Source organism: Arthroderma uncinatum (assembly GCF_011692745.1).
Source record: "Arthroderma uncinatum strain CBS 119779 chromosome Unknown scaffold4, whole genome shotgun sequence".
Taxonomy (NCBI): domain Eukaryota; kingdom Fungi; phylum Ascomycota; class Eurotiomycetes; order Onygenales; family Arthrodermataceae; genus Arthroderma; species Arthroderma uncinatum.
In genome coordinates this window covers 2,892,896-2,918,200 of record NW_022983866.1, presented here as the reverse complement: position 1 = coordinate 2,918,200, position 25,305 = coordinate 2,892,896, and the positions used below count along the sequence as shown (strand labels likewise).

General features: G+C 49.0%; 6 protein-coding genes across 6 annotated transcripts; 2 read left to right on the top strand and 4 right to left on the bottom strand.

The window, feature by feature from the left end:
* Positions 1-1,295: 1,295 nt before the first annotated feature.
* GIQ15_06235 (uncharacterized protein) lies at positions 1,296-2,969 on the bottom strand (the record flags this gene model as incomplete). Its single annotated transcript, XM_033553652.1, has 1 exon — positions 1,296-2,969. One exon carries the CDS (start codon positions 2,967-2,969, stop codon positions 1,296-1,298), a length of 1,674 nt encoding a protein of 557 aa, XP_033404796.1.
* Positions 2,970-13,173: 10,204 nt separating this feature from the next.
* GIQ15_06234 (uncharacterized protein) lies at positions 13,174-14,883 on the bottom strand (the record flags this gene model as incomplete). The annotated part of the gene is made up of 3 exons (XM_033553651.1): positions 13,174-14,354; positions 14,474-14,673; positions 14,756-14,883. 3 exons carry the CDS (start codon positions 14,881-14,883, stop codon positions 13,174-13,176), a joined length of 1,509 nt encoding a protein of 502 aa, XP_033404795.1.
* A 383-nt stretch (positions 14,884-15,266) lies between these two features.
* GIQ15_06233 (DUF858 domain protein) lies at positions 15,267-16,010 on the top strand (the record flags this gene model as incomplete). Its single annotated transcript, XM_033553650.1, has 1 exon — positions 15,267-16,010. One exon carries the CDS (start codon positions 15,267-15,269, stop codon positions 16,008-16,010), a length of 744 nt encoding a protein of 247 aa, XP_033404794.1.
* A 210-nt stretch (positions 16,011-16,220) lies between these two features.
* GIQ15_06232 (thymocyte nuclear protein 1) lies at positions 16,221-17,517 on the bottom strand (the record flags this gene model as incomplete). The annotated part of the gene is made up of 5 exons (XM_033553649.1): positions 16,221-16,486; positions 16,540-16,656; positions 16,732-16,749; positions 16,808-17,101; positions 17,292-17,517. 5 exons carry the CDS (start codon positions 17,515-17,517, stop codon positions 16,221-16,223), a joined length of 921 nt encoding a protein of 306 aa, XP_033404793.1.
* Positions 17,518-19,821: 2,304 nt separating this feature from the next.
* Positions 19,822-20,627, bottom strand: GIQ15_06231 (uncharacterized protein; the record flags this gene model as incomplete). Its single annotated transcript, XM_033553648.1, has 2 exons — positions 19,822-20,285; positions 20,345-20,627. 2 exons carry the CDS (start codon positions 20,625-20,627, stop codon positions 19,822-19,824), a joined length of 747 nt encoding a protein of 248 aa, XP_033404792.1.
* Positions 20,628-22,761: 2,134 nt separating this feature from the next.
* GIQ15_06230 (uncharacterized protein) lies at positions 22,762-24,855 on the top strand (the record flags this gene model as incomplete). Its single annotated transcript, XM_033553647.1, has 6 exons — positions 22,762-22,904; positions 22,989-23,187; positions 23,258-23,542; positions 23,611-23,817; positions 24,157-24,385; positions 24,452-24,855. The coding sequence occupies 6 exons, from the start codon at positions 22,762-22,764 to the stop codon at positions 24,853-24,855; spliced, it is 1,467 nt and encodes a 488-aa protein (XP_033404791.1).
* Between the last annotated feature and the right edge of the window lie 450 nt (positions 24,856-25,305).

Genomic DNA, 25,305 nt, shown 5'->3' with positions numbered 1-25,305 from the left:
TGGTAAACCTGACTTATGTACGGAGTATCTACTAACTACCCCCTTATTCCTCCCCCGCCGCCAGTTCGGTCGGATCATCCGATAACCGCCCCCATAGTTCAGCGCAAACAGAAAAAGGATCTCTCCCTAAAAAACAATATTATGACGATGAATAACCCAATTTCCTTAAGAAAAGTGTTGCCGCACCCAACAGCAAGCGGTAAGACGTAAGACGCAACAAATGACTCCCGGCAGTTTTAGTTAGCTATTGGTTACAAACGAAACAGGAAAAATAACACCACCGCCCCCTCCCCACCCACGCTATCAGGACAAGCAATGAAAAAAAACTGTGTCAAACTGGAAGGAAAATGCCGAGTGTGCCGCCCGTTTTTTTTTTTGGCTTGTGTTTTCTTTTTTTTTTTTTTTTCGTGCCCCGCGTGAGCATAGCTCATGCGTGGTCGGTGCCAGTGACATCTTGTCAGTTGTTGGTTCGGCGTTGGACAGGGCAGAAGAGACGGACGAGAACCAGAAAATAAAAGCAATTCCAAAGCAACTCGTCCCAGGTAGGGAAACAGACAGAAAACGAAACTGGAAATGCGAAAATTCGAGTACAAGAAAAAGTAAAGCATTGTGCCACCCTGGGTATCAATACAAAGAGGGTTGAAAGAAAGTAGTTCAAGCAAGTGAGAGAGAGGTAGAGAGAAAACGAGTGAACGCGAGAGTACAGGAGTAAGAAAGTTCATGTTCCAGCAAGACTTTGTCCCAATCAAACCGGCAGTCACATCAATTTGATAAGGCGAAATGGTCCGCCTCATCCCCTTCTCGTCGCGGTTGATCGGGTAACCAAAATGAAAGACATTAAACGGAAGTATGACGAAATCCTCATCAGGGGAAGACGTTCAAAATGCAGAGCCAGGCCAGAGTATGAAAATGAAAAGAAAATGAAAATGAAAATGGAAAAAAAAATAAACAACAGTTCGACGCCTTCCAGTAGAGGTTGCCCTCTTCCTACCGTAGTAATATTGTAAGTCTGCTGTTCCTCAGGGGTGTTTTTTGTCCATAGATCCTACCCAAGCATATGTATTTAAAAATGACAACGAAAAGATATGAAAAACACCAAATTAAAATCGCTCAATAGGGGGCCGAATGGGATGAAAAGGGATTAGATGCTCTTGAGAAAGTATTAGTTAATATCGCGGTTTTATAAAACGTATGAGGGGTGTGTATATATAGATATATGGTACCGGTAGAGAGCCAGCTCCTAGCCGGTCGGGAATAGCGTGTGGGGTCCTAAAGCTGAAGCCATAGTGGTGCTATCACTGTTGATGTTGCGTTTGGTGTTGCTGATGATGGTGTGAATGTGGGTGTTGCTGTGGTTGCTGCTGTGGATGCTGTAGCTGCGATAGTTGGCCTTCTCGCGGGGTGGAAAGAGCCGTTGGCGATGGCACGACAGATGCAAGTTCCCCTGACTGTGGGTTTCCGTGCGCAGGAGACGCTCGCCATGGTGCGGGATACGGAAGCGGGTATGATGGAGAGTGAGATGCATGGGCAGATGGAGCCCCTGACATGGGTACATATGAGCCGGAAGTCTGAATGCCAGGATATGGCAAATGCACCGGCCCAGATCCAGTTCTCTGCCGGACATTCCGGCCCCCCGCTCCCCTTCCTCTGTCGTCCGCTTCTAACGAAGCCTGCTCCTCCTCGTCCTCCGAAGCAAGTGGAGTAGCGCGCGGCTGAAAGGAGCGCGGTGATTGTGGTCGTGGGGGGATTTGTGCACCAGGGGTTCTCGCATACATATCCCGAAAGAAGTTTCGCTCCCTTATATAAAAGTCTCTTTCCTCTGTGAGGCTCTTGATCTCATCCTCCTGTCTTTTAATGGCCTGCGATTGTTCCGCTTCCACAACCTTCTTCCTTTGCCGAAATCTCTTCGAAGCACTGCTGTTTTTCTCCCGTTTTATCTTAGCTTTCATTGACCCCGAATCTCTGTCAATTGTAAAGGGGATTAGCCCCACACTAGCCTCCGACGCTGACATGTATGGTCCTATTGATGCGAGCCCGCCTTCCCCTCGATACTGGCCCCGGTTTTCAAGGGGCAGAAGTGACTGGGCCATGGCGCTACGTGGAGGTCCTGGTAACGCTGAAGTGGGCACAGGAGAAGGATGCTGCTGCTGTAGGTGGACTGGTGGCACCGGAGCAGGGGATGCATGGCTGTAAGGACTATAGGATGACTGGGGAGTACGTGGACTCGTTTCTTGGGATTGTGGGTTTGCAGCGGACCGCTGGTCATAGAAAATGCTAGCAGCATGAACTGTTTGCCGAGGCTGTGTTAGTCTACTAGGCACAGTTGCAGAAGCAGAGTCAATATGTAAGCGCGGTGCACTCTCAGAAAATCTCGGCGGAGGAGGGGACTGTAAGAACGGAGACTGAGTTGCATTTATGGTCCCAGGGACTGGATGAAATCGACCTCCCAAGCTTGCAGCGCGGACGGCGGGCGATTTTGGAGTCAGAACCCGTCTTCCCACCTTCGGTGACAGTGTGGAACGTTCGTAGTGGTAGCGTAATGGAGGTTGGGTTGGAGGCTGGATCGGGGATGGTGTCCCATGGTGATGCGCGGAAGGGGACGTAGCCGTTGAGGTTGGCGATCCTAGTGGCTCCCGGCTACCGTGTCGCGAGCTGGGTTCTAACGGCGCATTAGTGGACGGGTTGAGGATGGCTTGCATCCCCAGAGACCGAGAACGCTGCTGGGAAGATGAACTCGGACAGGAGGATGCTGGTCTGCCAGAATGCGCAAGCTCTGGAGGGGTCAAGTCTCCTCTGACAGATCCCGGTCGACTAGGCTGGGGCATCTGGGCACTACGTCGAGCCTGAAGGTCCGCTGATTCGGCTTCATCTTGCGCACCGGTTGAGTGGTCGGGGGATGCTAGAAGCTGGCTCACAGGCTGAGAAGTCTCGTCGGATGGAGAATTTGAAGCATATGGCCGCTGCGACATAAGATTTTGATCTCCTCCGAAGGGAAGCTGACCTAAGCCGTGGCATGGACGGTCCTTCCCTCTCTCCAAAGGACTACGGCCCTCAAATAGCTGAAAATGAGAGAGGGAGGAGGGAGGGCTGGGTAGGAAATCACCTGGGCAATGGTCACGGTTTTCCGGATGGGGTGACAATGTCGATGATGATGTCGACCCTGAGAAGCCGAGGTGGGAAAGGCTTTGAGTACCGAGTAGAGCCACGATGGATGAGGGTGAGAGGTTTCTGCTTCCCCCAGGCCTCGATATGGTAAGGTTTCAAGTTGACGTTGACGTTGTTGTTGTCGTCCCTGTTGTGGTGGTCAAGCACTTATGCACGCAGCATATACAACTACCGAGCGCAGTGTCGTCACACGTCGAGGTCGAGAGAACAGCTGGAAATATTGGTGGAATAATCGACAAAAGGAATGGCCGACTGACAAGGTCGACTGTATAGAGGAGCGATTGGGTATTGATCTATTTTTCAGGAGCAGCCGATATTAAACAACAACTGCAGGTCACGGAAAAGAAAAATGGGCGAAGCATTCAAATGAAAAAGAGAATCATGAGGCGAGCACCAGAACTGAGGATACGAGAGGGCAACGCTTCCATAAGGAACTCTGGACGATTAGCCATTTGCTTTTTCTTCATTATGATGAATAAGAAAATGGTCCTCCCAAATGGAAATGAAAAGCTCCGCCATGATCTAGCGGGTCAAAGGCAGCTTCATGGGACCGGGCGTACCGGAACTATCCCATGGAGGGATGGATACCCAAGATTAGTGTATAAAGATAGCAAATTAATTCTCATCGTTGACCAAAGAAAAAATTAAAAATAAAAACGGTGTGCAAATGAAAAATAGAAGAATTTAAAGTAAACTAAAATAAAAGCAACCTACCAAACAAGTCACAGGCTCGTTCGCTCCGCCAGCTTGGTTAAGGGATGAGAATGGTGGCCTGCCAGTGGAGCGCAAGGCGAGCTCTGCGCAGCCACTATTGGATCGTTGGACCCTTGACGTGCTGGAGACTGTATGCTTGAGTCAAATCCAAAACCGGGGGAACTATTAGCGTTGCACAGGCGCTGCTTTTTTATTTCAGCATGCTGGGCAGCAACTGGGCTGGGGCAGCGGTGTTGCTTGGTCGTATCCTCGAGGTTAGAGGTTACTAGTTGTTTTTCCTTTCAGTGCTCCTCGTCGTCCCGGTGGGTCTTGCGAGCCCCAGTGGAGAGTTCCCGAGGCGAAAGGCTAACGGCTCGTAGAACGTAATTCTGCTCCGTCATATGGAGCCAGCCGGCGGCCAGAAGCCAGGAGCTCAGGAGCCAGAAGAGGCTGGACACGCGGGCAGATTTTGCGCAACCCGCTCGGCTTGCAGTTTCCCCCCTCCCAAGAGCTCATTGCTGTCCCAGGCCAGCTGGCTGCGTATTCGCAGGATGGGAATGGCAGGGGTGAAAGCAGAGGTACGGAGTATCTCAGATGCCATTGGTGGTCGTCGACATGGCCCGTTGAGAGGCCTCATCATCAGTCGTTTAAAAGCCACCGATACCCTAGGACGATGAACATGTACTCCCGTACTCCGTAATCCATAAACACAGAATGCAGAGTGGAACAGTCGGGCTGGTACTGGTACTAGTAGAGTTAGCTTTTTGCTGGGCTCGAGTTACGAGAATTTAGGCTTCACGGAGGAATGTATGTATATGTACTCCGTATAACCAGGCTATGGGGCATTATTAGCATGGTGAGCCTGGCTTGGGCTCCCAAGGTGAGCCCTCTCCACCCTATCCAGAGAGGGAATATCTCTCGAGCTTCAGCGGCTGATCATATCGTGTCAGGCTGCCGTGAGATTTCGATGCTGGCGAGATCCCTGCTGAACGTGGGGAATAGCTCAGGAGAGTCGAGTTAAGTAGCTTTGGAGCTCGGATAAATGGCTGGAAACAGACAAAATTACCACATAAAAAACCCCCCGATTAACTCGGTAGTACATTGTACCAACAGAACCCCGGCCTGGCTTGCTGGTTCCTGGCTGGTCGTCTCTGGCAGCGCTAGTCTTTGGTGCAATTCGTCTGTAAAGTACGGAGTAAGTCATGTATGTATATGTACCTGACGTCGCCGGTATCCTTGTCCTAGCTCCGTCTCCATACACAACGTTAAATTACTGACCTTCCTGTGCCATAGTATGTGAGTTGTATAATATATATGTAGCGTAATTACGGAGTTCGCGGGAGCCTTTTGAACGAACAAGGTTCACACGATCAACTTGGTTGGATGAAACCTGAATCACTCGAGGATTGAAGGCAGAGGGAGAGAGAACATCAGGCTGGCTTCTAGAAGCCATGATTAGCGACGCTCATCTGCAGGATGTGCATAGCTACCGTACATACTATTATGTGCTCAGGCCTTGCTTTAACTCTAGTACATACAAATATGTGTACGGGAGGAGCACCTCATTAGTAGTTATACTTCAGACCTCAGACGGAGGACTCCTTTGCGGGGGGGGGGATCACGCACTTTTCGAGATGATCGCGCTGAGAGATCTTCATCTCGATCACTAGGGTTCAAGTTCGCACGCTCATGCCCCATTTTGCGCTATCCAATGTAGTCAATATAACCATGCTCACCAGCCTTAATTTTTCGGTCCTTTCGTTGACAAAAAAGAAAAAGAAAAAGGTCCGATCATGTTGGTCGGAGGATCAGTTCCAGAAAGGAGCCACCGTTCTGTCCATCTTGCAGGGCTCCAGGGCTCCAAGGAGCTTTAATGGAAAATTCACACGACGGGAGCTGGCAAGCACGGCACGCGCTCCCGCCGGTGGTGAATGGCAACAGAGCCCCCCTCCCATCAAGCTAATGCCAACAAGCAACGGCCAGTCATGCGTGCGTTGACACTGGTTACGCAGCTTGCCGTGGCTGCGCTAGCTGGAGAGAACCTCAACACGGTTCGGCCGCCGGCGAAGACTCTGATCGTCGAACGGATCCTCCGTCATCACTAGCAACAGGGCAAGGCCTGGCATTTTCAACCCCAGCACCAGCGGGATCTAGAGTCCACAGTGTGCCTGCCACGGGCTAAACAATTGAGATCATGCAAGATCGAGATCGCTGGCTATAATGCCATATCCTGGCTCAAGGCTAGCCGGAGGGTAAGGGGTTTCAGCTAGGTGCTAATTCATGCTTGTTGCTTGTCTTCCTCGGCCCATCTGCCACGCTCATCCCTCTTTGTCGATATCTGCCGTGCCATATAGAAGGCTTTTGGCTAAGAGCATGGGGCGGAACAGGGATGCGGGGCCGCCACCAGCTTTGTTCCTCTATTATTAGTCGTTTATGGTTGAGCTGATACTAGCAACGGACAAGTTCATGGCCATTAGTTTCGGCCTTCGTTTTTTTCTTTTTCTTTCTTTTTTTTTTCTCCTCTCCCTTTAAGCATCCCGGGGCCATCGTGGGGTTCCAGCTGTCACGAACAAGCGTTGATCTTGAGTCTCCCCTCTCTAGTCCCTTTTTTTCACGCCCTTCACGCTCGTCTCTGCTTTGCTTTGAGTCCGTCGTCGTCGTCGTCGTCGGTTGTTTGTTTACGCGTTGAGTTGGAAGTTGGTACTTTTTTGGAGCCGCACGGGCCACAAAGCCACCGGTATATAAAAAGGAAAACGGAAACGACTTCAAAAAGCAGAAACGGGCAAGAAACCCGGAAGAAGAAAACATCGGTCCATACAGAGCAGCAGAGTGACAAATCTTGACGCCTATAGGATCCGACGCTCTCGCCCCCCGTATATGTACTCCAGATCGTGCAAAAAAGCAACGACGATGCAAGTCAGCGTACCTTTCATCAATGTCATGCAGCCGCCCTGAAACCACAACCAAGCGAGAAACGAGAGACAGGCAAGGAACGAAGCCTTGTGAAGGCAGAGCCGACAAGGGAGACAGCGACGCCAAAGCCAAACAGCGATCTTGACTCTCCCACGTTTCCCTGGGATTTACGGGAGCAGTTGTTGAGCAATACTGTAAGGCACTGTGGTGTATACGTGAAATGAAGCCCGATAATATTACTGGGATCAGGCTAGGGAACCTGCAAAAACGAAAAGCGAAAAAAGAAAAACAACAGAAAGCCAAAAAAAATAATGAAAGAAAGCAAAAAAAAAAAAACACCTGTCAACTTTCTTTTTCTCTTCACTTTTTTGCTTTCGTTGTATGATACAAAATATACGGAGAAAGGATGCTTATGCGTCGGGCAGAAGACGGTCGACAGTGCTGTGCCGATCAGAACATTCGATTCTAAGCTGGACTTATTGCAGACGCTCAGCTGGCTACACAGCCTGCATGGCTGCTCTGCGGACTGCACAAGACGAACGCCTTCGCCGGTTCCTCACGTCTCTCCCGTCTCACGCAGTACCCGAACTGCCTATAGCATGCCATTCCCTTGTCCATGGCGTAGCGGAACCCAAATCCCGGGCCTTGGCAGGAGTTGATCAGCTTGGGAGCCGATTTGCAGAAGGGAAACAATCCCATCATTTATACGGAGGATATACGCCTGAATAATCCGCTCCAATACGAAAAAGCTGTGGAGGCCATGGTCAACAGCCGATGATTGGCCGCGGTTGGCTGCTCCGGTGCGCTGAATGTTCGCCCTAGGCCTTATTCCGCGATCATGTGTTTGTTTTCGACACCGTAACCCTGGAACAGGGACTCAACGGCGCCATGTTAGCCTTTTGTCTCGATCCACAACGTGCAGACTCCTCCTGGGGAGGGCGGAGGGGGGGTTTGGTAAAAGCACTTGGCTGCCATCCTTGGGTTATATGGTTACGGGTCCTTGGAGGTAAAATGATAATAATATGGATTCCTGTGGTGATCATCCGAAGGTCGAGCCAGAGTTTGTCTACGATTCCCACCGACCCCATTCGACCATCTGCCGGAAGTCTGCCATGATAACTCCAGAATTAAACGGACCGCCCTTTGTTTCTCCCGCTCCAGCATCCGCCTTCCGGGTAATTACGAGAACTAGCGTGGGGAGACTCAAAGGAATAGCATACCGGGGGGGATATATAATAGCTATTATGTAACATCGAGCGGATAATATAATCAGGGTATGTTCTGTTCCCATGATCTAGCCACGAGCCAGAAGGTTGAAAGCCCATTCTCACTGGTTTATGCAGCCGATTGATGACTCTCGCTGCACTCTTGGGTGTGGCAGCCTCGAGATCAATTTTCCTTCGACAAGTCTGTCATGGGAAACTAGCAGCATCGCGTATCCCCGTCAAAACTGACCAGCGGTTGATCAATGCGATACGAGTCGACCAACCCGTTTCAGGAATCTATATCCTAACCTCACCGCCGACAAGGGGATGACGCCCACTCAGATAGACTTCATCAGAAGTACAGGAAACATGGACATGGAATACACATAAGCTTCCCATGCATACACTCCAGCAGCAAGGAAAATCTCCGGCCTACCCCTTATAGGGGTAGAGTATCGGCAAATGCCTCGATCGAACTGATACAGGGAATATGCCAGTTTCAGACTATCCTTGAACATGATCCTGCCTTGTGGTCGTAGTACAATCTCTTCCACGTTCCGTGGTTGGCATGGTAGGGAGGGATATGGATGGTCACGTACGTACATACATGATGCAATACATACATATGCATATGCACGATGCCACTTATACTACATACAGGGTATTTAAAGATGGAGGATCTCAGCACAAGCACGGAGTTCATACATAATATACATACGGAGGACTCCGTACATGCATAGCGACTGAGGGCAGTACAATTCTATCCAGACCCTCCGGCTTATACTAACTGCATAAGTAGATGGATATACTTCGTCCTCCAAGGGAGCTTCCTCACACTCAGTTCCACAAACTTTCTTCCTTTCTTTTTCTTAAACCCCGACCCATGACACAGAGCCGAGAGATGGCTCCAAATAATACAGGATAAATTACACGGGCTTCAGGAACGTAAAGGTTAGCCCCCGAGCAATATTATCGGTGTCGATGAGGGTCCATAACATGGCTAGAACGGACAATCAATCATCGTCACCTGGTCAAGATCTACAGGGCGCCGCCTCATACCACAGCGAAGAAGAAAGGAGCATGATGCACTGCGACTCTCATGGTGACGCTGCGTGTCCAACCCCCCCAGCGAACGCTATTTACACATTCTTCTGCACTCAAAAGCGATCCTTCATCTCGGAGTCCAATGGGACCGATCGTCCCTCTCGAGGTTCATGCAACAATTTGAACCTGGCGCTCCCTCCCTCGCCGTCAGAGTACACGTGATAATGGGGGAAGGGCGTTCGGCTAAATTGGGCCAATTCGGAGTTGTTGAATTCGGACTCATCCTCGCGTAAAATTGGGTAGCTTGTTAAGCTCAAGTTACTTACTGTCTAGCTTGCCGAGGAGCGGTCTCGTCAAAAGAAAAGCTGCCAGTTTGCTTGTTTACGCTTCCCATGCAGCAACCCTTGTCAATCACACCTCCAGTCCACCATCTGGAGCTGACAGCCCTTCCATCCTCTCGGACGCCTCAGACGAAGTACTTCCGCGGAACATGTACGGGGTACACTTGTGAGTTCATCTGAAGGAGAGTAGGTGGGAAATAGACCATTATCTACCTAACATACTGGCCTATCAAAGTTGAGGTTACTACCTATACTCCTGACACTATAGGGTACGGAGGGCTCCGTCCCCCGCGTGAATCCGTACCTTCATGTACTTCGTATCGTCAACATCTATCAACGGTCTTAGGCTTCTCAGTGTGCATCCTGCAGTGAGACGAGCTGCTAACATTCAATGCAAGCGGGATTCACGCCCCAAAGTAAGGCGGTTGCGCCGAACATAACGGCCCGTTTCCGTGCTAGCATTGACATAGTGACTTGTGATGCCGCTATTGATATGTACCGTTAACCCGTTCTCCCTTGCCTCCCATGTTTTCTTTTCTTCCGCTGAAGAGTTCCAAGCCCCTTCCCCCCCAGGCGTGGTCTAGTATATGTCTGAACATCTTAAGGAGAGTCATCCTCGGGTCCCCTAGTGCCCGCCCGCCCGTCAATCACTACCCATTAAACTGTGCCAGTTCGCACATGAAAACAAAGTTATAGATTCGCACACTGAGGAACGTTGGATTGCAGCAATGATTGGAAGACGTGGAAAATTGACAGCTCTTATATGAAATCCCGAAATTGCCAGCCTCGTTTATCGACGCTTGTACGGAGTATATACGAGGAAGATCACAGCCAGGTCATGCGACTTTTATATATTCACAGCCGCTGTCTCCACGCCGCACAGTCGAAGCTTGGGAGACGGGAAGAAACGTTGTTTCGTTCCCTGGTCCCTGGCGCTGGAGCACCTTAATTTAGTCGATCTCTGGGTTCCAGTCCCTAGTTCTGAAGGTCTCTCCCGCCCACAAGCCCCTATACGCCATCTCCTCGCGTTTCCAACCTCCATTCAGAGCCAAAGGCATTGGTTAGATTTGTTTGCTTGTTCGCCTTGTAGGGAGCATCAGGACGATTACGGATACTCCTTCAGCTCACCACCTCAACCCCAGTACGCGGTAACTTAATCCATTTTGGGTAAACATCCCTGGCCGGTCTTGCCCCTTGCCCTTCCCTGCCAGCACTCCTTTATCCTACTCCATACCATCGCAGGCATATCCGAGCGAGCAAGGCGATGAGACATTACCAACTTTCCCCAGGAGGGGCCCGTCAGATGTCCGTGGTCGTTGACTGTGGAATATCGCCCCTTTCGTTTCCCAGGCCCCTTTCGAACCCCTCATCATCTTGTGCCGATATATACCTGCTTTCGCTGTTGGCACGCATCTCACGGTTTGGTAACTGGTTGGTTGCTGGAACTTTACCTATAGGTGTTACCAGCAACGCAGCGGATAAGATGGGAATGTCAGCCTGGTCATCCATGAACGGGATACACTCGCTGGCCGCCGTCATGCCTTATCCCTCCTTGCGGCAACCCATCTCTCCCCGGGTCAGTGTAACAGTTAAGCGAATCAACTGTTACGCCACCTGATATCGTCGCCTTCCCTCTTATTTTCCGGCTCACGAGCAAGGTCTATGCCTGAAGGTGTGCTACATACATCGTATGCGTGTATCTGTCATCCGCCTCTCTTGCTTTCTTCTTTCTTTCTTTTTTGCCCAGCCGAGCTGTTGTGACTCGGTCTTCCCCGTCTATAATAAGGCACATAATGCTAGTTCTCGTGGACAAATCCAGGATATCCCTTGTTGATGCCACGCGGATAAGGCATGGCGTATCAAGCCACTTGGGGGCGGGAGTTCATTGTTCATGTTGGCATTAATTGGGGAAGCGGCTGGAAGTGGTCGCCTAAAGAAGATAGTGCACTTCTATAACTTCTTCCGTGAACACCTTGGAGCATTCTGTGCTAGGCTCAACGAACAATGACTCGAGCCAATTGGACGGCCTGTCGATGCAGCTTGAACGGCTCGCGATGCAATCCAACCATTTAAAGAGTGTTCTGGCTGCAAAGAGTGAGTGATAACCGTCAATGTATGCATGAGATGCCGTGCAGCTCCAGGGAAGAGATGCATTAGTTGCATTTAGCGGGCTGATCCTTGCAGCTAGTGAATTCCTCCCTCGAAACACAGAGGAACGATAATGTATTTATTATTTTACCATTACGGATACATTTTTTGCATCCCACACGTGTTGCATGTAGATGTACGGAGTATGCCCTCTCATGCAACTCTTCGGCAGCTACAGGGAACGCCGTGCGTCTTCGAGCCTGAAGGCCCAACAAACCAACGATCAACCGCTGTGCAACGGGGGACAGAGTATCCGTATAGTGGTGGCGATATCTGTCCATCACGAATAGGTTTCTTTCCCTAGTCCCTTGCTTCCTGCATCCCTTTTTTTTTTTTTTTTTTTTTTTGTCCGCTAACCGACCAGCCGTTGACCATTTGGCGTCTATCACTGCAGTGCCTGTACGTACGTAAGAAACGACGGACAAGCAATGGAACCGTTACACCGTGTCTCTTGCCCAGTGGCACTTGCTGTCACCGCCTCAGGAGAGCTGCATATTTCTATATTTACTCACTTTTTTAGTCGGGTGATGGGTGACAGGCAAGCCTCTTCTCGGCTATGAGTTATATCGGCTCTCGATCCATCACGTAAAAGAGGAGAGCTCTCGTCCACCCCACGCATTCAAGGAGGATGTGCATAAGTCTCCTGTTCTTGGGCAGTCCGTTGGTTGGCTGTTCCCGTCCCGCGCCACAAACACTCGAAATATAGAAAAACTATCCTCGGCGACGACGGAGCGAGGCAAAGGAAGAATAACGACAGCCGAGATCCGGGTACGATGCTTCCTAGAAACTCTCCTACTCAAAGGAATCGGCGTTTGATATGTCTGATGATCCCCCAATTTCATTATCGTGTGGCTGTCCTGGCCTCGTCATTAGCAGCACTCCCAGGCCGACTTATAGTTATTCCAGCAGGCTTCTGGAAAGGGTTGAATCTGGGGGGTCGCCTCATACATCTGGATGATCAGCTGCAATAGTAGTATATAGAAGCCGCGATACACAGAATCAACCTAGATCTAATTTTCCCATGGACATGTATATCATACCCCTGAAAGGATGCTTAGAAAACCGTGGAACAGGTGGGTTTGTCTTCCCCCTCGCAGCGCTTCCAATGGTTGTCTGTTTCCTAAAGATAGCCAGTTAGCGGATTTGCATCATAGTTGATTTATACTTTGTTTTTCGATACTCTCTCCATAGAAAAGATTGACGGCCGAACACCATCAATTTTTAGCCACCGGAGCGGGCATGGCGGAGGAGCTGCATGGAATCTTTTGGTTGCGCTCATTTAGCACGCTTTGAAAGCTGTCTTTAAACATGCATGCGAAATCGGTCCTTGTTGCTTTTTTGCATTGCATTCGACCCTGCTAACTGCAATAAGGCAATGCATAAGGATTAGGGATACGATGAATTTATTTTAATCTTCATGTATTGACAATTTCATCTGTTGCACAGCACTAGAGCTATTTAAAAGAAGCTCCGATCTCAATTTCAAATCGTTGAATTTAAGCCCAACAGCCTCGGAACGTGAACGGCAACCTGGGCAGCAGGTAGGATGATGCGGAGAAGGAGGAATTGGGGCCAAGAGAAGGCCGATTGGTCTTTACGTCAATTGAAAAATAAGAACTCCGTCCATCTTCCTTTCACCGATCTTTTGCTCTCCATAATTGTGCTTACAGCCTGGTCCCCATGTTGAGATGGACAGCCTTGACTTGAGAGTAAGCCTCAAGGCCTGCTTCGCCGAGTTCCCTGCCTACGCCGGACTGCTTGACGCCACCGAATGGAACGCGGAAATCGCTGTCGTTGCTGCTGTTAATCCAGACCATGCCAGCTTCGATGCCGCTGGCTACACGGTGACCACGCTCGATGTTCTGGGTAAATACCGCCGCACCCAGGCCGTAGGTGGTATCGTTTGCCTTGGTGAGCGCTTCCTCCTCCGTCTTGAAGCTGGTGACCACGGCGAAGGGACCAAACACTTCCTCACGGTAGATTTTCATGTTGTCCGTGACATTGGTGAAGACCGTTGGTTCGATGAAGTAACCCTTGCCGTTACCAACGTTCTTATGTGGTACACCTCCGGTACAAAGTGTTGCACCTTCGGATTTGCCGGTCTTGACATATGAAAGCACACGGTCGTACTGGGCCTTGGTCACCTGGGGGCCCTGGAAAGTGTCCTCTGCAAATGGATCACCAATCTTGCTCGTCGTAGCAATGGCCTCCTTGAATTTTGTTACGAATTGGTCATAAACTCCCTCTTGGACCAGCAGACGAGAGGTGGCTGTGCAGACTTGACCCATGTTATACATGATACCAGTGTGAGCCCATTTTGCAGCCTGGTCAATATCCGCATCGTCAAAGACAAGCAGTGGCGACTTGCCACCAGTCTCGAGGGTGATATTCTTCAAATTAACCGCGGCCATCTTCATGATTTCACGGCCTGTGTTCGTAGACCCGGTGAAGGCGACCTTGTCGATGTCGGTGTGGGATGCAATGGCAGCTCCGGCTTCTTTACCGTATCCGTTCAAGATGTTGACGACGCCAGGAGGGAATCCTGCTTCCTTCACCAACCCTGCAAGATATAATATGCTTAGAGGGGTTTGCTCTGCCGCCTTGAGGATGACCGTGTTTCCACAGGCCAAGGCTGGTCCCAACTTCCAGGCAGCCATTGCGAGCGGGAAGTTCCACGGAATGATCTGACCTACAACGCCAATGGGTTGGCGTAACGTGTAGGCGAACTTGTTGGCAGTTGTACTAATTGTCCTGCCTTCTATCTTGTCTGCAAACCCGCCATAGTATCTCAAGACCGAGACAACCTCCGAGACATCATCGCCCAGGGAGATAGAATATGGCTTTCCTGGAAACACGGGACGGAGATATCCAAGTCAATTTCACGTTAAAGGACATATGTCCGGATAAGGGGTGGGACAAGGCTCTGGCAAGCAACAAACTAGGGGAAAAAATGGATAGACAAACCGTTATCCCATGTTTCAATGGTGGCCAAAGTTTCGGCATGTTGCTCGACGAGCTCTGACAGCTTGACCATCATCCGTCCTCTGTCGGAGCCGGACAAATCCTTCCATGAGGGGTCCTTGAATGCTGTGCGAGCTGCCTTGACGGCGATATCTACATCCTCGGCGCCGGCAGCATGCACAGTGGCAATGTCCGTCTCATCTCTATCATTCGCCATTAGCTCTGTATACACTGTTTTTTTCGTGAAATTAGAGGTTGAACTGAGGGGGGCAAAGCCTGACATACGTCGGGTTGATAGATACGATCGTCTGACCGGATTTTGCGGCGACAAACTCGTTGTTGATGAACAAGCCTAGAGGCTGACTGTATTTCCGGCCATTAGGCGCCGTGAGTTCTACAGATAGGCCAGACATTCTGTATAGTACTGAGCTGGAGAAGAGCCTTGAGCTCGAACGGGGGACGGCGGGGTATAGAAGCTGTTGTTGTAGCAGTCGAGATGAGCCGGGTCTGATATAAGGCAGACGAGAGCAGAAGCCCAACATATATATACAAATATGACTATATCGAGTACGCTGGCTGCTTGCTTCGGGGGAGGAAGACGGTGATGTTGTTGATGTTGTTGTTGTTCTGTTCTTCCGCCCCTCGCTATAACAGGCTTTGGAGGTTGGTCGGATGTCGCAGCCGAGGCCCCGGTTGGTGGCCACCATCGACCTTGTTTTTCTTGCATGGAAAAGCTGCAGGATAATCGAATGAAAGGCGTCTCCGAACTGGTTACATCCCTAATCCAAGTCACATCATGAACCATAGGCTGACGGCAGACGACGACGGCGACGGCTGCCCGCCAAACACTCGCGTTGACAATGCCGGCGCCGTGGAGTACTGGAACACCGTCAGGCCAAATATCAGCGGCATGCTTGGTGGCTATCCAGAGATATCCAGGGTAGACCTGCTCTCGTCTCAGTCCTTTCTGGCCAAAGTGCGCCGTCTGTTCCCGTCCGTCGGAGGCATTGCCGTCGCCGCCTCAGTCCAGCTTCCTCTGCTGTCCCTGGGCGTTGACTGCGGAGCTGGCATCGGCAGAGTCACGGAAGGGCTCTTGAGCAAGGTCTGCGAGGTCGTGGACATCGTGGAGCCGGTGGAGGCCTTTGCCAGGGTGCTGAGAGAAGGAAAACTCAAGGCAGAGGGGAAAGTCGGCGACATCTACGTGACGGGACTGGAGAACTGGATACCCGCCAAAAGATACGGCTTGTTCTGGATCCAGTGGTGTTTGCTCTATCTCACGGATGACCAGGTCGTGCATTTCCTGACTCGATGCAAAGATGCGCTGTCAGAGTCCGGGATAGTCATCATCAAGGAGAATATCAATACACTACCGCACGACAGTTTCGACCCGCAGGATAAAAGCGTCACCAGAACAGAACAAAAGTACCAAGACTTGTTCGAGATGGCAGGATATACCATTCTAAGATCAGAGGAGCAGTTGGGGTATCCTAAACATCTTCACCTATTCCCTGTTAAGCTGTTTGCTCTACGACCGAATTAGACGCCAGCCAAGACAGCCGCTGCCTAAACATAGACAGATTCGCTTGTTTTGAGTAAAAGAGGAAAGCTAAGCCAGACCGTGGCTTGATGTACATATTTTGATTACAATTCTCCCGAACGCCCACATGAATACTATATCAAACAAATACACGGCCAGCCCTACTGTCTAAGATGATGGAAACTGAAGGGGAATCCAGGGGACTGGGGTTATCTATTCTTTCACAGGTTCTTCTTCCTCCGCCAGGCTCATCAGAAACTTCCACTGCTCTTCCGTGACAGGCGAAACGCTCAGACGGGATTGCTTAACCATTTGGAGATTTTCTAGCGCACCGCCTGGCTTCGCGTGAGATTTGATATCCGCAAGTGTAACCAAATTTTTGAACTTGCTTCGAAATTGAACATGGACCCAGTCCCACTTGGGGCTATCGCGATTTGATTTTGGGTCATAGTATGGGTGGGCGGGGTCAAAGGCGGATTCTATAATTCTCCATGTTAGCACCACACTGGGATCTAGAGGCCGGTGAGAATACCATCTACAGAGCTTTCTCGAACGATTTGCATCGTGCCGGCTATGCCTGGAACTTTGCAGTTAGAGTGATAGAAGAAAGCAATGTCTCCTTTCTTCATTGCACGCATATGGTTTCTCGCTGGAACTAACAGTTAGCAAATGAAAGTTTTTTTTTACACAATAACCAAGCCTCTAAAGCTGTCGTCTTGCTTACCGGCTGCATTACGGACACCTGGAATTTGTATTAGTCTATGTCCAAGGTTAACTATAATGAAGGGATGTCTGCTTACCATCCCATCCTTCCGGCTCGGTGGCTGCACGCAAATCATCAATCGAAAATCGGACATCTACACCTTTTTCGAGTCTTGTCTCTGGTTCTGCTTTCATAAGCCAGTATGATCTGCCATTTTTGGTTTCACTGGCACCGCTTGCATCTTTGGACCTTGCATCCTTGGTAGCTCCGTCCACAGCCGCTGTGCCATCCACGGTAGCTGCAGCATTTGGCTTTTTGCCAGGTCTACCTTTCTTAACAGGAACAGGCTCAGCGGCCGCCTTAGCCGTATCTTTAGCAGAGGCTTTTTCGGCTATAATGCGACATCGTTAGTATATTGTATTCCACTGATATGTGAGCCCCGTAGAATGTTCCGTATGCTGGCTACACGTTGCTTATACGGAACGGGATATCTTGTCTCGAAAAACGTAGACCGGAACGAAGTACATAGAGAATACGCAAAATAACATGTTGAAAGGATTGATTGATAATATCAGACGAACCTTGACGCGCTTTTAGTGAATCGGATTCGACTTTTGCGCTCTTTGGGCGCCTCTTAGCCTCAGCTACAACATCATTTGCAATGACTGCCTTTAAAGATGTTGCAACACGCTTTGGGCGGGATGAAGCAGCCGTCTCTTTGACGGCTCTCAGGGTGCTACCACGGCGCTTTCTGGGATTCTCAGATTCAGCGAGGTTCTGATCTTTCTCCTCCATAGAACCAGCCATTGTTAAGTCCAGGGGATCAGAAAAGAGGGCGAAGCACCAGGAAATGAACAAAATACAAAACAATCTCTGAGATAATACAAACAAGTAAGAGACTGCGTGATTTTGGGGGATGTAAAGACTCGAGGTGTCTCCTGAATGTAGTTGAAGGTCGTTGATATATATTAGTCACGTGGTATCGATCTACAGTTTAGGTACGGCCAGGAGCTCGTTAAGGAGAGAGATACCGTAGGAGCTGCAAATATGGATGATAAAACATGATATATACGGCCGAGCCGTATGCTGCATTAAATTCTATTCAAAACATTGTCTTGAGAATAAGGAGATATGGTATCTAGAGGATAATCCTATAAAACAAAATACGTTCTTGCGCTAACCAAACTGTTAGATACCTGGTTAGACTTCAAGTCGAAGGTGCTGCACTCAGGTGTCATTTCTATATTCCACGGAGAAAAGCTGACAGATCTGTCCAGGTAGGGCATACCTTCATCCATTGGGTGGAAATGAAGATGGAAATGGAGATGGAAAGTGTTTAGTCACCGCTAAAAACGAGGGCCATGACACCTTATGGTGATTAATATGGCTAGGGGCTCAAGATAAGTTGGAGATTGAGTCGAGAGGTTGTTAGTCGTGTATTGTACAAGTCGTATGAATGGTACCAGCCAAGTCAGAGAAGGGTCTATTCAGTCGTTGGATTTTTTAGGGTTCTGTATTGTTGAGCAGCTGACTTCTTCTGGGCTAAAATGGTTTGCTCCAGGTAGGCCTCGGGGCGATTTGCCATTAAATACTATAAAGCGATTTCTGTTAGTTGAACATATTTCAAACGTCAATCTGTAGAGTATAACATTCCATGAGGATGAACTGAAACTACTGAAGTAGCCTTGAAAGGGTTCTTACCTCGTTGATATAGAGCATAACTGGTGTATAGTAGAATAGGCAACGCAATCATTGTTGCGCTCCATCTAATTAAACCAGTAAATTCCCCGGTTAGCTAGAACTCTGATGGTACGGAAATGCGACCGATATCACAGGAACGCAACCCTACCTCCGAGCAGCAGACTTGTACTGCGTTGTTTTCTTTATATCTGGTTGTCTTGAACCTCCATTCGATCCCATCCGTCTTATTTCTTCCTGAGTCCGGACAATATGCGACGGCTTTGCTGGGGGGAGGTTGACATTCGGGCTCTGTCTTGACTGGTTTATAGCCTTTGCCAGCTCAGACGCTGGCGTTCTCTTCTTGCCTGACGACATAGTTAGATAAGAAGGGCTTTCGCTCTTATCTTACTTAGATATCAGAGTTGTCGTCTTTTGCGCAGATAAAAGCTTTGCGACTGGCGTCCACTGCCGTTCCAACCCCAGCTGATTTTGCACCGTATAATGATTGATATACAAGCCAATTCTCTTTGTAGTGCCTTATATTTTCTGATATTATTGGGTTCGGTAGTCCAACCTGGAGGGAGATTCGTCGTAGCAGATGGTTCTAGCTGGATTCTCGTTGGGCTCACAATCCGCGAGTAACGCCGCAGTGAGTTCCGGCGGTGGTTGTCGACGGAGTCCCGTTCCGTTTGCTATGTCTGCGGGTGCCTATTAGCTTGGTCGGTGAAAGAGTATATTATAATAGACGTCATTCGCAGTTTCTTGGGCAATTGGCTGTCGCGAGGAGCTTTTAAGATAGCGAAATGTTTGAACTTGATAACGGAGTTAGTCGGGCCATGCCTCGGCTATACCTGCCGTACTTGGGATCTATACTCCTGCTCTACATTTACCAACAATAAAAAAGAGGATGCAGCTAATTATTCAACCTGTATTCGTGTTGAGTTGATTATCTCACTGGGTCTATTATTCATGAGGTGTGGCGAGAGTAATTAGGAAGAGTCATCACCTGCATAGCTCAATCATCGTGTTAATAGACAAAAACAACAAGTGATAACAATAACACGGCATTTACGCTCAACACAACTTCAGAAACACGGAAACTAGGTATCTTAAACATCTAGAGTACCTCAAGAGGCAGCTAGCGCATTGTCCAGATTTAAGTATTGGATGTTCCAACTGGATCAGTAATAAACAGGGTAGACGTAAGGCAATGCATTGGAAATGGTAGAGTTCACTAGAGCCCGCTCAGAGCGAACATTTGTCCTGTCGATGGCTGGTCTATGCATTTGCTAGCATTCTTGAGCAACAGATGTGACGGTTGACTGAAACTATTCTCGTTTTGTCAAGTACAATCGAATATTGCGCCTGTTGCCAGCAACAAGGCGCCAACGGAGAACTTAAAGAGGAGGACGATGGGCATTGGGCATCTCATCATGCTGGGCTGAGGTACATGACTTGGGCCTCGGTGGTCGGTGAGGGCTCAGTAGCTGGCGCGGGTGTCCACCGGGTGAAGGACGGTGGGATGGTGATATACTCCTCTCCGTGCTCATTAACACGGCCCGTATGCACCCATCCATCCTTATCAGTGTACGGGCGAGGAAGATCTGGATGGCTGAGCTCAGACAGGTCGGCCAGCCGACCCATCGTCTCTACTTCCTCTGCGGTTGGGAATTGGCTGTAAAACTGGTGACTGAGGTCCCCCAAATCAACCTCGACTTCCGGCTTGAAGTCTGGTGCCAATGCTGCCGACGCCAGCCCTAAAAGCACGGTTACTGCGAATTCGTCCTCTTCGCTCAGGCGAACTGGTGTTGCGGGCAACGCAACAACTCGTCCAGTCTCGTCGGTAACAACAATCTCCGGGATTGTTGGTACTGCAAGCGGTACAGCTGGCGTACCTGTGGAAACCATTAGATCTGGGGAACATTGATAACTATATTCCAGACAGCTAACTCACCAGCTTTCTTCCTCTTTCTGGGGTTGACCGGCTCTGGGCTCTCTAGCTTTGGGTCTTCCAGCTTCGAGGTTTCCAGCTTTGGTTCTTTTGGCTTTGGGCCCTTTGGTTTTGGGGCCTTCGGTGCTGGGGCCTCCTTTTTGACGGCCTTCTTCCTGGGTTTGGGCTTTGCCTTAGGTTTTGTGACTTTGCTGAGTTCAGCCTCCTGGGCCCTCAGAGTTGGTTTCCTTACGCGGCCAGATGTGCGGCCAGATGTGCGGCCAGCGGGTTTCTTGTCAGGTTCCATGTTTTTCAGGAAATTGTTTCGAGCGATTCGTGAATTGAAAACGAGATGAGTAGTATGATCCGAACTTGAGGACGAGTTAGAAGAGGAATACTCTCTCTCAGGTAGGTGATTGCAGGGAAAAGAAGAGAATGATGTAGGTTTAAAAGGTGGTATAGGGAGTAGATGGCGAAGATGAGGTTGCTGAGAGGAAGAATCCCGAGCATGATGGAGTATGGGAAGATATTTATATCTGGGTGGCTTAATTAGGTGGTGTCCAGCAGAATACTGAGCTGAATGAACAATGTGGATGTGTTGCGTTGATTGAGAGTCTTTGGTGTTATTGCAAGTGGAACATGCTGGATTGAATGATATTGCACTCGAAGTCAGGTGGGAAACAATATGTTCCGCAACACTCAAGATCCCTTTGTCACCTGCAAGAATTGTGAATGCCATTGTGAATAAGGAAAGTTCGGAGTTTTCCTCAACTAGAACCTTTATCAATGAACTCGTGCTTTCTCCCCACCTCGGGACTAAGCTCGGCTTGATGAGAGGAGTAAGCATGTTTAGGAGAAGATTCCCTTCGTTTCTGACTTGTTCGTCAGGGAAGTGTTGTTGTTTTATCTGAAAGTAATCTTCTCCATCCCAGGCATCTCGGGGCCAGATTCCGGTCAACCTTTGTCTGAGTCTCGCTAATTCTAGCAGTAGAGGCTGACCTAACAATATAACATCTCCTCCCATACGCTGATACGTGCCAGGATGAGAGGTTTGGTCTAACTATTTGGTTAGCTCCTTGCGCTCTTGTTGAAAAAAAGGCAGAGATTGCAAGTACGGCTAACCTAGAAATGCTCTCATCTTGTCTATAGCCTCCTGCGCCATCCATGGCTTCTTACGCATGGCCCTAGTAGCATTTCTGGGAAGGCCAATTGGGCGTCTCAGTTCCAATTCCTCAGATATGGTATCTATTCCAATGGATCCTGGGAGATTTCCTAGTTGACTCTGCCTTACGCTCACAATCTGTTCTGCAATCCAAAGAGCCATGGCTAAAGGACTAACGTTCCAAGGAGCAATGGCACGAAGAGACTCCATATTTGTCATATCCCTGGGAGTTGACACTGTTTGACTATATAGGTTCCAAGGACGTTGAGAAGCTTTGCTCTTCGGGGTTATCGTTCCTTGACTAAGTGTAGGGAAATGATAAATTCCGATGACTCAAGGAACCAATTGAAACCTGGCCATAGCTGTTGAAGCTAAGCGTGATATCCAATAATCTATAGTGTCCGAAGGGGGGACTACTGCTCTAGCACAGTTCTAAATGAATTCTTGATGATAGGAACAAGTCATGACAGATAGACCGTGCAAGAGTGGTCGTTGATATTGATGGTTCTTGAACGCTGCCAGAGCTCTGGAGATGCCGCCATATAATACGATGGACGCAGGTGTCCTGAATCTTCAAAGGAGCAACCTGACACTCTTGCGGAGGAGACAAGAGCATCAAGAAGAAGAGAAGAACGAACAGAAAACACGCTGATGTTGCAAGAGCGTCCTGGAAGTAAGAGCTGACTAAGAATAATACATCGGGAGGTCTAGAAATGGCCAATCAACCAATGGAATGTCTACAAAGCATAGTAGAATAGCAACGAAGTGCTGTATAACGAGAAATGAGATTGATTGAATATCGTTACACAAGATAATTAGTCTATTCTTTTAATGCTATAACGTTAATAGAGAATCCGCTATATCTGAGGCGATAGATGCATGTTCCCAGTGATAATTCAGTACATCTTATCTAAATTACCTGATTGGCTGGGAGTTTCCCTGCAGTTTGATTGGACAGAATATTGAATAAACCGGTATCTGGCATCTAATGGCTGATATCGAGCTTAGCTGGAGAAGTGTCTATAAAATGTAGTAGAGTAGTAATAAGGTATTATAGAACTTGAAATACTACAGGCAAAGTCGCATAATAGGCGTAAAAAAGATGAATGATGATGATATACAGGCCACATGTGTACAAGTCCGAAGGGTCACGTGATACCATATCTGACACCTTGCGAAGTTGCGAAGTTACGAATAACGCTGGAAACTCCGCTGGAACAGTTGGCTTTGATAAATAATCAACGAAGAGCAGCCTGGTGTCCGCGTACAGCCCGCAATTATGCAACTTCTTGCGGCTCTCCAGCTTGGGCTCCTAGCTCTAGCAACGCCAGGACTATGTGCTTCGTCCGGATGGGGGTTTGCTGATGGCACGCTATCTATTCAACAAAAAGGCGCTGGGATAGGCGGTGGCCAGAAACAGAAGTAGGTGACCCCGGGCCATTGGAATTTCTATCACTCAGGTCGTGTTGGATAAGTGGCATCCTGGCTAACCCGCTATTTGCTCAGGTTATCAGAAAACAAGCCGCTGGCAAAACCCGTAACACTGAATGATGCGGGCACATTAAAACTTCTCTTAACGATACAAGACGATCGAGCTGCGATGAAGCCTCACCAAGCTTTCTTGATGCTCAAGGAGAGTGAAACAGGCCTCGACATCTCATATCCACTTAGTGTCAAGGGAAATGGAAAGGCCCTTGTCGAGTTGGTACGCTGAATATGCATATCCATAACCGGGCTTGGAAGATGGCTAACGAGTGTCTGCTCGACGACTATAGAACCACAAGGACCTCCCAGTACAATTGCTTGCGGCTAAAACCCCAATCGAAGCTTCTCTATTGATTGCCTCCTTCGGGGCCTCGAACGGTTATAATAAGCCCATCTTCAAACTAGCCATTGACCGCAACCCAGACGACCCTCTGCCATCCTCCCATGCTCTCCGATATGGTAAATTGGAGGAAATTCACCACATATTTAAATCCGACCCCCGCAGCCCACCTGTGATCATCTCCTTGATCTTTACACTTGCTGTGCTAGCTACATTACCGCTCCTAGCAATTTCCGTAAGTTTAAGACGCCGACGATGGAATTACTATCTTAAGATACTAACAAGTGACGATCGAAAATACAGTGGTTCTATCTAGGCGCCAACGCCAACCATCTCTCCGTGGCTCTAAAATCCTCCCCACTTCCACATGTGGTGTTTGTTGGGTCAATCATCGGCCTCGAGTTAACATTCTTCATGTACTATACCAGCTGGAATCTGTTCCAAACTCTTCCGGTTGCAGCAGCAATTGGTGTCGTAGCTGTGCTGAGTGGAAGCCGTGCACTAGGAGAGGTACAAGAACGACGACTTGCCGGCCACCGATAGAAGAGAAGTGCTATTTTTAAGGGAATATATATTGGTTATCCCCTGGTCCGGGAGGCTATGACTTTCATGCTGACACTGTACACTTTGTATTAATTCCAATCCGAAGATGCCAATAGAATAGGAAGCAGTAAAAAACTGGACTTCTTTAGTAAACGTTCTTGTGGAGTCTCAATGTCGAGATTGTGAGGCCATAGTAAATAAACGTTATCGGTGACATCAACAAATTCTCCCACCGCGGCTCCATACATCTTCAAATCTCACGCTCGCCTTGACTGCACTACAAGTTACAACTATAAGGATAAACAGAACACCAGCACTTACACACTCAGATATACCCCAATGGGCACATCAGCATCAAAACCAGCGCGCGCAGCCGCCACAGCAGCGTCCCGTCGTCAATACCCTCTCCGACCCTCGCCGTCGACCACATCCACGCCCGCACGACCACAGCCCGCAGCAGCAGCAGAGAAAGATACACAAAAGCAAGGTCCTGTCTACCATTCACAAGAGAAAGCGAGCGCTACACGGTCCGAAGGTATTACCCAAGAGAGCGGATATGCTACAACAGAGAATATTCCCTGCTAACTGCCATGTTATAAAGCAATCGACCTTGACGCGCGCGATCCAGACTTTGATGCCTCTCTACGCTCCATAGGGCCAGTAACTCCTACTCCCACGCTCTCACGGACCAGTATATTCAATCAGGGGCGGCAACAGGGTGCGTCGTCACCTTCCGGGCCGAATCGAGCGGATACAGCAAACCCGTCGCTGTTAACATTGTCGTCACGAACACGGATATCCGCTGAGGCAGAGGCGGATTTTGAGTCGTTGGGTAGACGAGACCATATGGGGCGTCGGTTCGTTGATGTCGTTAGCCTGAAGCAGATTCTTTCCATGAGAGATGAGCAGGGTGTTAGCGAGGACGTTATTGAGAAGCAGTTTGGGTTACGGAAGGGAGTTCTCGCAACGTTAGGTCCTAAGGGGGTCGTCGCTGGTGTTCGATGACATCTCTATTTCAGAAAATATGCTTAACTTAGATGGTGGGCATTGTACGATATAATTTTACGAGAAACACATGTATGTACCATAGATAATGGGGTCTTAGTTGGTTATCAATATGTCAAAGCAGAAAATAAACGAGCAGTACTAGCTGATAACAATCCAAATTTCCAAGTGGGTGATTCATCGGCTGTTAAATTCAGTTCATAAGGTCGTATCCAATTGATGTGCCCAATTCCGCCAATGACGTTCTCATTCTTTTCGTTCTCCAGCAGCTAGGAACGGTATCAATAGTCGGGCAGGGTCATCAAGTTGAAAGAAACATAAATGGGTTAGGCTGAGTGATAGAAGGAGTGAAGGAGTGTTTGTAATCGAGACGGTGAGCAAACATGATCCGAATAAGATAGGAGAGAGAAAGGAAGAGACAGAAAGACAGGGAGTCGGACGGTAGTCCGC